This window comes from Lampris incognitus, chromosome 3 (genome assembly GCF_029633865.1).
Source record: "Lampris incognitus isolate fLamInc1 chromosome 3, fLamInc1.hap2, whole genome shotgun sequence".
Taxonomy (NCBI): Eukaryota; Metazoa; Chordata; class Actinopteri; order Lampriformes; family Lampridae; genus Lampris; species Lampris incognitus.
In genome coordinates this window covers 85,587,054-85,599,215 of record NC_079213.1, presented here as the reverse complement: position 1 = coordinate 85,599,215, position 12,162 = coordinate 85,587,054, and the positions used below count along the sequence as shown (strand labels likewise).

The 12,162-nt window shown below is 41.5% G+C and overlaps 1 protein-coding gene across 1 annotated transcript in view; it reads right to left on the bottom strand.

The window, feature by feature from the left end:
- The window catches only part of faf1 (Fas (TNFRSF6) associated factor 1), a 181,689-nt gene extending 169,642 nt beyond the window's left edge, over positions 1 to 12,047 (bottom strand). The window contains exons 1-2 of the mRNA XM_056276960.1: positions 11,776 to 12,047; positions 8,751 to 8,819 (exon numbers count right to left, since the gene is read on the bottom strand). Of these exons, the coding sequence (XP_056132935.1) occupies positions 8,751 to 8,819; positions 11,776 to 11,835 (129 nt within the window). The 5' untranslated portion in view covers positions 11,836 to 12,047. The remainder of the gene's footprint in view (positions 1 to 8,750; positions 8,820 to 11,775) is intronic.
- Between the last annotated feature and the right edge of the window lie 115 nt (positions 12,048 to 12,162).

Below are 12,162 nucleotides of genomic sequence, written 5' to 3'. Positions count from 1 at the left end.
GAGGGTGGGAGGAAACCGTATCCCCAGAGGAAACCCACGCAGACACGGGACACAGGGAGAACATGCAAACTCCACACAGAAAGGATCTCGGATGGCCTGGGGTTCGAACCCAGGCACTTCTTGCTGTGAGGCAACAGTGCTAGCCACTGGGCCATCATGCCCCCCCCCATCACATAAATGTGTTTCCTATAAGATACTATGTCAGTATTTAAACGTTTGAGACGAGAGCATATCTTTGGCCGTTTAACCAGACCGTTCATACATTCCTGCTCAAGAACTCGATACAAGATCCACTGTCCAGATTTTGTGAATTAGTGTTGGTCATTAAAGCTGTCACTTGAATAGGAAATGAAAGAAGGGAAAAGCAAGCGACTGAGTCCCCTTAAAAAAGGGAAAGAAGGTAAGGGAAAATGTGGAATAGTACAAATAAAAAAATGAATACAGAAACATAACCCAACACCAAGAGCCCACCCAAACCCTCCCCACACCTGCACATCAAGTGTCTCCATACCCAAACGATAGGAACAGCAGTACAGACTCCGACAGGAGCAATCCTTCTGAGTGGTGCTTTCGACTAAGTAGCTAAATCTGAAAGGTAAATCCCTGCAGAGCAGTGAACTTTAAATGTTAAGTGTAAGGCACAAGAAACTAACAGTGTGAATCAGTACAGCAACTACTGAAAAGACAAGCGATATAATATAGTAACCTAAAGGCACCATGACCTATAAATCGGTAATAAGGCAAGAAAATAAAATTTAAAAAAAAAAAAAACAAGGGTGTTCAACCTACCAAAGGCAAGATTGAGATAGCATGGACATGTGTGGAGGAGATGCTGGGTATATTGGGAGAAGGATGCTGAATATGGAGCTGCCAGGGAAGAGGAAAAGAGGAAGGCCAAAGAGGAGGTTTATGGATGTGGTGAGGGAGGACATGCAGGTGGCTGGTGTGACAGAGGAAGACGCAGAGGACAGGAAGAAATGGAAACGGATGATCCGTTGTGGTGACCCCTAATGGGAGCAGCCGAAAGTACTAGTAGTAGTTAAACCTACCAAAGAAAGGTCTATTTCACAATAAAATAATCAAGTTGTTGTGATCCTAAATAAAACATTAGCTTAATGGAACTGATGCTGTGTAAAAAGCGTGAAACATTTAGGCACAAGTAGCCTAAAATTGATGTAGTTAATACAATATGAAAATAACTCCCCATAATACCAAATATGATTAAAAAAAAAGATAAATAGTACAAATAATATTGAAAACCAGGAAAAATACTGACTGAGGTATCTTAACCTGTTTTATAGCAAAACAGCATTATTAACATAAGCAAAACATCAGGTGTAACAGGAACATTGACGTAAAGGATGTAAAGCCCTGGCCCATTTGTTCCAAGGGACAGGTAATAAACTATATCAATACAGTAAACAAGTTGGTTTAAGCCAGGGCTGCCCACTACGTCGATCGCGATCGACCAGTAGATCGCGAAGGCAGTGCTGGTAGATCTCCATGACATTCCAAAAACCCTTTTTTTTAAGACATTAGCCTATCATCTGTCCTCCATTTGGCATTTGCCTTTTGATTGACGTAAAGGACGGCCAGTCTGCTGTTGCCTAAAACCAAAGATTCTAGAGCGGAACCTAAAACTTTGTTACATTAGGTTACCATAACAACCAGAGCCCTTCTCTAATGTGCCTTGCAGTTCACATGCCCACAACGTGAGCTAATGCAGAACTGCATCGAGCTAGCTAGTTCAACTCTCTAAAAAAAACTCTACTAAAAAGTGAAACAAAACAAAAATGAGTGGGGGAGCCGGACCTAGCAAGAAACAAAAAACACCATTTCCATGTGGAATGGGAGGAGGACTCTTTTTTTTTTACCATGTCTTATTCCAAATGCGTTTGTCTCATCTGTCAGTCTAGCATTGCTATCCCAAAAAAAGGAAATGTGGAGAGGCACTTTCGAACTGTTCATAAAAACTATGACAATGACTGAAAAGCGAGCTGAGAAAGAGAAAGGTGAGGGAACTAAAATCGCAGTTAATCGCCCAGCAGTCACTTTTCCCGCAGCTGCATTCAAAGGCAAAGGCAGCCACCGAAGCATCTTTACGGGTGAGTCACTCCATCATTAAGCATAAGAAGGCCTTCCAAGATGGAGAGATGATGAAAGAGGCCTTCCTTGAGGCAGCAGATTCGTTGTTTCGGGACTTTAAAAACAAATCAGAAATAATATCTTCAATCAAAGCTCTCCAGTTATCAAGAAATTCCGTCACAAGGCGCTGTGAAGTGATGGGCGATGATTTGACACAGCAGCTTTGGAGGGACATCGTGGACTGCGAGTGTTTCTCGCTACAATTGGACGAGTCTATGGACATAAGTGATACGGCCCAATTGTGCATTTTCATTCGGATGGTGTTTCAAGATATGACCGCAAAAGAGGAGCTGTTAACAATACTACCCATGAAGGAACACACGCGGGGAGAGGACATTTTTCAGATCTTCAAAAACTTTGTGGATAAAATCCAGCTCCCAGTGTGTAAACTGGTGTCAATCACCACGGACGGTGCGCCTGCTATGGTGGGCCGCTCGAATGGATTTATTGCCAAGTGCAGGGAGGACGATGCTTTCCTGGACTTCCTTAATTACCATTGCATAATACACCAACAAGCATTATGCACAAAAATGCTAAACATGAAAGAGGTCATGGATGTGGCAACCAAACCCGCCTGTTCTACTCGAGCGAGGTCTCTTCAAAGACGGTTGTTTGGTACACATTTGGAAGAGGCTGACTGTAACTACTCTGACCTCTTGCTACACACTGACGTGAGATGGCTTAGTAGAGGGAGATTCTTGCAGAGATTTCGAGAGCTCTGTCCGGAGATTAAGGAGTTTCTCCTTATCACTAAACATGCGGAACACAAGCAACTTAATGACAATCAGTGGCTGCTAGACTTGGCGTTTTTAACCGATTTAACCAACATGTTGAACGAGCTTAATTTAGAGCTGCAAGGAAGACAAAAGCGTGGTAAACATGATCAGCTCAGTTAACGCTTTCAAACGGAAAATGCAACTTCTGTCCTCAAAGTTGCAGCGCTGTGATTTGGGAAACTTGCGAAACCTCGCAGCAGAGCTGGAGAAGCAAGGGAGGGCGTGTGCACAACTTGACAGTGCATGCTACACAGAGCAGATTGAAAATGTCCGGTCAGACTTTGACAAACGGCTTCAAGACTTTGCTTTGCTCGAGCCAATCGCTACATTTATGTGCTGCCCATTTGGGGAAGATACAGAGGTGGATTCTCTCGCCTCAAAAATGGCAACACTGTTTCAGCTGAACTCGTCTGCAGTGGAGGATGAGATGCTGACAGTACAGGCTGACATTCAGCTTAAGTCCAGGGCGCATGGAGAGTTTTGGAACTTACTTACAGAGGACAAGTACCCAAACATGAGGAAATGCGCAACCTCCTTGACGGCATTATTCGGCTCTACTTATGTGTGTGTGTCAGCCTTTTCTCACATGAAGATTATCAAGTCCAAATACCGTTCCACCATGACAGATGATCATTTGGAGGACTGCTTGAGGCTGGCTACCAGCAGCTACTGTCCGAACTATGCAACCCTGTCTGACTCCCTCCAGTGCAGGTCATCCTCAGAGTAGAGAGGTAGAGATCACAAATCTATTTAACAATTTAACACAGCTGTAAAGGTTCATGCAGTGATGCAATTTCAACATAGTGTAGTAGCAAATGCTTGGTGTGATTATTGCCTGTGTAAGGTTCAATATAAATGCAAATCCATTGCAATACTGTATATGTAACACAACATGTATATAAATACACACACTGCATATAAATGTTCACATATATGTAAAACATGTATTGAGTATTTATATTATTATTATTTTTAATATGAGTAGATCATTTTGACCTGGTCATTTTAAAAGTAGCTCACGAGTCAAAAAATTGTGTACACCCCTGGTTTAAGTGAAATAAGTAATAAGAGAAAAATACAATGCCAACTGTATCTGTTCTGTTCTCATAAACAGCCAATGCCCTGGTGAGAATGGAAAAAACAAAGCATTCTCTAAAACCATTGCACCTTATCACCTCTTATTTCACCTGTATAAGTCAATCCTTGTGTATATATCTGAAGATTGTTGTGTTAATATTCTATGTTAAGTACACAGAGAGCCATGAAACCGGAGTCAAATTCCATGTATGTACAAACCTACATGGCCAAATACACATAATTCTGATCTTATGGTATGCTATGTTGATTAACTCACCAGGAGATGTGGATCAAACTTGAAAGATATGGTGCTGAAACTAGCATCACAAAAAGTAAACATGCAGTGTCTTTACTTGGTTATAATCCTGATGAATGTCTTAGCCTCCTCTTGCAACATGAAGTCCCGTTGCACATCTCCATAGGTGATGCGCAACTGGGCTGGGTGAAGAAGACCGAGCCCGACTCCCTCGATATCATGTAACTGACAACAGAAATCTTTGAAGGCAGCACAGGTCAATGCCGTCTTGGCAGTGTGGTTCAGAAAGTCAGAGATGGTCATGTTTCGTAACTTTATCCATTGTAGTTCTCTCGCCTTCCTGAGGATATCGGCGCAATACATTTAACAGTGCAGCTTCACCACTATAGCGTGGGGGTAGCCACCAGGTTTCGGTTTAGGCATCAGAGCATGGTGAGCTCTGTCCAAAAGCAGCTCTTTCTTGACTGTGAAAGCTTCCAGAAGGTTAGACACGCTGGCAGTGGATGAGGCAGGTCTGGATGTTCTGATGGTGAGCTCTGGACTCCAAATCCTCACATTTGTTTTCCAACTTGATTCTTTAGACAAATGTTCCGCTTTGGTTTGAAGAGTAACAATGTAATCAGTGCAGGCAGACAGAGACTGCTCCATTTCTGTTACAGTGCCCTCTTGTCCCATGAAATCTGACTGCATAGTGGATATGCTGCCAGACAATTCCGTTTTCAGAACAAGCAGTTCAGTCTTAATAAATGAGATTATCGCCCAAAGCTGCTTGAAGCTCAGCTTTAAATATTGCTGCAACATCATCGTGAAGAGTAGAGATAAGTTCAGTTTTGAGTACAGTAATATCTGTCGTGAAAGGCAGCATGCCGCTTAGCCTCTGGCAGTGGAACAGCGCAACTATGGGGTGGGGAGGCACCGTGCACTGCAGGCCACAGGTGTGACTGAAGGATGGTTCCTCCTTTATTAACCTTAGGTAGCATTTTAGTGATCAAAATCAAAGTAACTATGTTAAATGAGTGTTATATAAAACTTATAAGTGCATAATGGTGTTAAGAAAAATAGACTGCAGGAGCTCCCTAATGTGCGACTTATGCCATGTATCTCTGAGCTAGAAGTGTCGAAAGCCACTCTTGAATCAAAGGCATATGACAACCCACTTGGGAATTACCAAATAGCATTCAAAAGACTCTGAGAGCACAAGGAAAAAGATTATCTGGTCTGATGAGACAAAAATTTAACTCTTTGGGCAATGCTCCAAGCACTTCGTCTGACGAACACCAGGCACTGCTTATCACCTGGCTAATACCATCCCTACGGTGAAACATGGTGGTGGCAACGTCATACTATGGGGGTGCTTCTCAGCAGCAGGGACAGGGAGACTGGTCAGAAGTGAGGGAAGGATGAATGCAGCCAATTACAGAGATGTCCTTGATGACAACCTGCTCCAGAGTGCACCTGACAGACTGAGCCGACGGTTCGCCTTTCAGCACAACAATGACCTGAAGCATACAGCCAAGGCAACGCTGGACTGGCTTCTGGACAAGTCTCTGACTTTCCTTGAGTGGCACAACCAAAGCCCAGATTTAAACCCTATAGAACATCTGTGGAGAGACCTCAAGATGGCAGTTGAGATGCTTCCCAACCACTCTGACGGAGCTTGAGAATCTGCCAGGTAGAATGGAATAAACTGCAAAAATACAGGTGTGCAACACTTGTAGAGACTTACCCAAGACGATTCAAAGCTGTAATTGCTGCTAAAGAGGCCTATACAAAGTACTGAATTAAGGGTCTGAATACTTACATGAATGACAGATTTCAGTTTTTGATTTTTAATAAATTTGCTAAAATTTCTAAAAACATGTTTTCACTTTGTCATTATAGGTTACTGAGTGTAGATTGATGGGCAAAAATGTTAAGCTTTCTCCATTTAAACTGAAATCCACAACACGATAAAGTGTGCAAAAAGTGAAGGAGTCTGAATACTTTCTGGAGCCACTGTAGGTCCAGACTACCATATTAAGTAATAATAATTATGGTTTGAAACAGTGCCTTGTAAAAACGGGTGCATGGAGCCTTTGCTTAAAGTTCACTTAACTTGCTGTTTTCCCGGGCCCCCTACAAGCTGCGGGCTCAGGCGCAACAGCACCACCTGCACCCTTGGAAATTCCACCCCTGTACTGACAGTGCCTGCTGTCAGTTTGAACTGAGCTTTTGTTTCAATGAACAAATGAATGGATTCCTCTAGAACACACAAGAACACAATGTGTAGAAAAGGCAAAGCCATACTGAAATGAGTTTTTGTGCTACCCAGATCACACAGTGGCTATGAAAACATATTTGCCCTCTTTACAATTTTGGTGCCAAAAAACATTTTCAAAATCAACTGTTTTCCTTTCCTGTATCTCTGATTTTTGTCACACACACACACATCTACTCTTAAGCTTATCTCATGATTTAATATTGTACATCTTTCTTTTTTACATAATTTACCTTATTTTCTCATTGATTGACTACTTTCCACCACAGCTTTTTTTTTCAGTTCGATTCCATAATTCAATCCAGAAGTTACTTCATCTGTATTTGCAAATATTCTATTTCTTTTCCTTTTGGATTTGCGATTAAGTATTTTTATAGACCACTTCTTTTAAGTCACCTTCCCAAATTAACAAATTGTTTTTCTTGTGTAATTTTATTACAGTAGTTTATCTTGTGGTTTCATTACCATGTAAAACAAACTGACATCAAAAGGAGAGAATTTACTTTTTCATGATCGCTTTTTATAGCCATTGTACATAGTCATACAATTAAGCACAGGTTAGATGGTTAAAGGCCACATAAACATACACCAATCAGCCAAAACATTGAAACCACTGACAGGTAAGTGAATGGCTTTATTTTCTTTTTCATTGCAATGGCACCTGTCAAGGGGTGGGATATATTAGGCAGCAAGTGAACAGTCAGTTCTCGAAGATGATGTGTTAGAAGCAGGAAAAATTAGCAAGCGTAAGGATCTGAGCGACTTTGACAAGCGCCAAATTATGATGGCTAGATGACTAGGTCGGAGCATCTCCAAAACGGCAGGTCTTATGAGGTGTTCCCAATATGCAGTGGTCAGTACCTACCAAAAGTGGTCCAAGGAAGGACAACTGGTGAACGGGTGACAGCATCATGGGCACCCAAGGCTCTTTGAAGCATGTGGGGAGTGAAGGCTAACCCATCTGGTCCGATCCCTCAGAAGAGCTACTGCAGCTCGAATTGCTGAAAAAGTTAATGCCGGCTATGATAGACAGGTGTCAGGACACAGTGTATCGCACCCTACTGCGTATGGGGCTGCGTAGCCACAGACCGGTCAGAGTGCCCGTGATGACCATTTCATGGCAACGGATTCCTTGATGGCAGTAGCCTCTTTCAGCAGGATAATGCGCCCATTTTTACAGTGTGCCAGTCCATGCCTCGACGGGTCAGAGCTGTTTTGGTGGCACGAGGGGCACCTAAATATTAGGCAAGTGGTTTTAATGTTTTGGCTGATCAGTGTATATGTGAAAAGTGTTAAAATATTTGCTTTTTTGGCCAATCTTTTGTTTGTATGGACATCAATGCTGCCCACACCCAACATATACACCCACACCCACAGATATCAGGTTCCTTTGTTAGGGTTCATGCAACACACCAACTAGCACTGTGAAACTGCAAGTTATCTAGCTTACAGGTACAGGGGGCCCTGCCCCTTGTGTTTGACTGGCCACTGTTCACTGCTCTTTTTTTTTTAAAGATGTGCCAACACCCTGAACAACATCAACATTAATATAGACCACTACTCTTCCAATATGCCAAAAGAGAGGTGAGATTGAGATGGTTTGGACATGGGAGAGAGATGATAGGTATATTGGGAGAAGGCTGCTGAGGATGGAGCTGCGAGGCAACAGGAAAAGGGGAAGGCCAAAGAGGAGATGTATGGATGTGGAGGAAATGCAGGGGGCTGGTGTGACAGAGGAAGATGCAGAGGACAGGAAGAGATGGAAATGGATGTTCCTCTGTGGCAACCCCTAATGTGAGCAGCCAAAAGCAGAAGAAGAAGAAGAAGAAGAAGGACTTCTAATATGCACAAAGCTAAAAGGCTCTTTCTTATGTAAACACATTATGGATCAACGTCAGATGTTAACGCAAATCCCACGGACACATACCTTCTTAAATAAATTACAATAAGTTTCATGACACATTCTCTTCCTTCGCAAAGTTCTCTCTGGGACAACCATGCAGAAGTGTCAGCCCTGTCATTCCAAAGATAGTATCTGACTACCAACTGTAGACCGGGAAGGCAACACAAAGAAGAAGAAAAAAAAAAGAAAACCTGGATGTCACACATCACTACAAAAGAAGTCTAAATTTGTGAGGAGTTAACGGCATTCATGAACATGTACTTAAAATGAACTGAGCCTGTCTGTCAATTTGTGATACTAGCTTCATGCCAGCAGCTAACAGCAGCTTGAACTTACCACTAAATCCCAGTTGTTGAGCTCTAACAGAGTGATTGCCTCCGCAATGTTGTCAATTCCAGTGCAAGCCTGTGAGGAAAGCAACAAAAAGGGGAAAATGAAAGAGTTATAAAAAATGAAAAAGAGGTCAAATACACTTATCCTCCTTCTAAAATAGTCATGCAAAAGTAGTAATAGACCTTGTCCACTGCACAAAACTGGTACTTTTGACCCTTGCAAAGCAGGGCAATTTAGGTCCTTAATATTTTCATGGTATCACAAGGATTTCAGCATTTAAACCTTGGTAAATTGAAGATTTGTTGGTCATTCATCATATTTATTAAAAAACTAAACATGGCAGAGAGTATTACATGAAAAAAAATGTTTAAATCAAGTAATAAAGAAAGTCCAAACAACTGGCACAGCTCAGATACCATATATCAACAAACTGCTGAAACCCTGATAGTTTGCATTTGTCCCTCTAAAAATAACTTTACCCACCACATGGCTAACTTGTCTGTTCCTAGCTCATACAATCCCAGATCAGCTTAGTGTTATAAAAAAACAGTATGAGAAATTACTGTTTCAAATGTATTTTAATTCCATTTTCTTAACTATTAGACTTCTGCTAAATGAGTAGACTCTCCTGTTACTGCATAAGACAATTACTTTATTTCAATCAAAATCAATGCCATTTCGCAAATATTAGGAGGTACTTTTGGTGAATGTCAACATCAGTTTTAATAATTTGCTTGATTCCAGGTTTCTCATTGTATCTGATCTCATGTGTCTAAAGCGTACTCACACTGACTCACAACACATTCAAAAGGTAGAATTTACAAAGACTAATAGCTTGTCCTATAAGAGTTTGTTAGGAGAACCTTAACATCTGAGTGTATGGAAAAGCTTAAATCTTGGCAAACAGATGAATTCAAATGTGCAAAAGTAAGACTCAGATCATTTCAAACAGAGCATAAAGTCAGCAATAAGAAGTGTTGTGCCAACTTTATTAACTGAGCAGAAACCCCTAAAGAAGAAGTTTGGCAAGCACAGATGAGTGTGTGAAGGGACATTTTAAGGCAAGTCTATTTGTTCTCGTTGCAAAAAATCTTGCAATGCCCTTTAGAAAAAGAGCTGATACTGGAGCAAATATATCACCAGGAGGCAGCTGCAAGGTTTGCTAAATTGGGAAATATGTAGCCTAAAGACAAAAAATTCTTAGTTGGGAATGACTTTGGAATAACCTCAACCAATGGTTAGATTTAGACCATGCATATCATTGCTTAGGACTATCCTCTGTTCAGTGTTCATGAATACCCTGTGAGCAATATAGGTTTTGTTCAAGGATGCTACACTTGGCAGCATAGCAAAGGGTTTAAATACCTGGTAGCCACAACTGAGAACTATCAAATATAATAAATTATTTTACGACTGGTATAATTTCTTTCCCTTCCTGTTCATCAAATTGGTTTCAACCATAAAGGTGAGCAGCTCAGGAAAGATGTACGAAGTACTAAAATGTACTGAAGCAAGGGACTGACAAGTGTGAGCAGACATAGGCCAGCAAATAGAAGAGAGTCAGCACCCTGTGCTTATGGCCCCATACTCAGCAAATGATTTAGGCTATTAAGTAGAATTCACTTTGCCATTGAAATTATGTGGATGAGACATATAGACCAACAGCATGAGTGTTCAACTCATAGGAGTAGCCAAGAATTAACAGCAATGCGGGGTATGTCCTGTGGAAGCTACATGCAATGGGTTTGTAGCAACTCCCACTGCATGTTTCCTAACAAGCAGAGATTTGTTTTGAGGGATGACAGCAGGCAACAAAGTCAGCTTTCGAATAACCTCAAATGAGCAGCCAGTGGTTCTGGCTGAAAGGTTAAAATGACAGTTGGGACTCAAAGTACAGGAATCTAATGTCATAAGGCATCTGTGACAGGAGGTGTTAACCCCCAGTGTCCACTCCATTGTCATCCACTCTTTTTCTAACACCCAGTTTGGGTTTCTACAGAGACACTCACTAATGGCGCAAGAAACATTTACACGATGGCTTGTAAATGATTAAAGCAGTGACCAATATGGGCTTAAAAGCTTTCCCAGCAAACATGTAGCCGTTGTTTATCGTGTGCCACCTTGCCCTTAAGACCTTTGTATAGCTCCGTAGAGCGCTGACGCCGAATTGGTCGCCATCGAAAAATAACGAACTATATGCTTTTCGCTATCGAACATATTTCTTTCACCAGGCCTAATCAATTTTGTACTGTTGGGCCTCCCTCACTACACAACTAAAATGTGTTTGCTTTAAAATTACAGCCCCTGACACCTTAAACTTGCAGTTAACCAAAACTCTGCCCATGTCTGGCTTTTGCCATGACTTGTAAACAACAGCAAACCGGCTAATGCTTGCTAGATTATTCACCGGCAATCAGGTTAGCTTGTCAAAAGCCGGGTAGCCTTGAGAGGTTAGCTTTCAAACTTCGGACCGATTCACAGTCCTAGCTAAATTAACAGCTCAAATAACAAGCCAGTGAGGAGGTATAAATATTATTTTCCAAGTACACATTGTATAGTAAGGTTATACTATGTGAGTGTGTGTTGTGCCTTTCAGTGCTGCTAGCACGACAGCTAGGTTAATTAGCGTGCTAAGTGACTGGACGGTGTGTGAACTCGAAACATGAAATAAGGTTACTTGAACAAAATGACATTTAACTACAATATTAAACTATCGAAGGTGAACTCAGCATAGCAAACAAAATATTAGAAATTTAAATACGTAACGCTTTCTAAACTGACAGCTTCATGATATGTCATCTAGTTCGTGACCCAACAGCTAACAACAACATGCTCTTTCAGTGTTAGCGAGCTGTCCATTAGCTAACTCGCTAGCTAAAGAAAGCGAAACTCAGTCTAAGGTCCGCTGTTTACAGTTCGAATGATCTAATGGACACTGTTGACACGCTTACCAATTCAACAGTAACATATTAAATAGCTCAATTTGTGCACTAGCTACTGAAAATGAGGGACAGAGAGAGAGACACACCTGAAAATCAGCCAAAATCATTTCTCTATCCATGCTGCTATCGCCGCTATCGGAGGCCATGGCAATGACTGGCCAAATGCAACTCTTCGCCTGGCTTTTTGCCTCAGAGGGTGACTTAATATTAAGAAAATACTTTGCTCGGACGTGAAGACGTGTGAGAATTTAACAAATTGAAAATGTAAACTCTATCGGGCTCAGCAATCTTGAGAAAATTACAGTAGTTTGAAGTAGAGGATCCACTTATCGCCTATCATTATTCTCAGGTATCCCATCGCTTTACGACTTGACGTAAAGTGACTGAAAGGGTGACTGTTGTTAAACTTAAGCGTTAAATTGATTAGGACTGTGCGGTTGCCTTTTCTGTATCGAAGTTGTTCTTGTTATCAC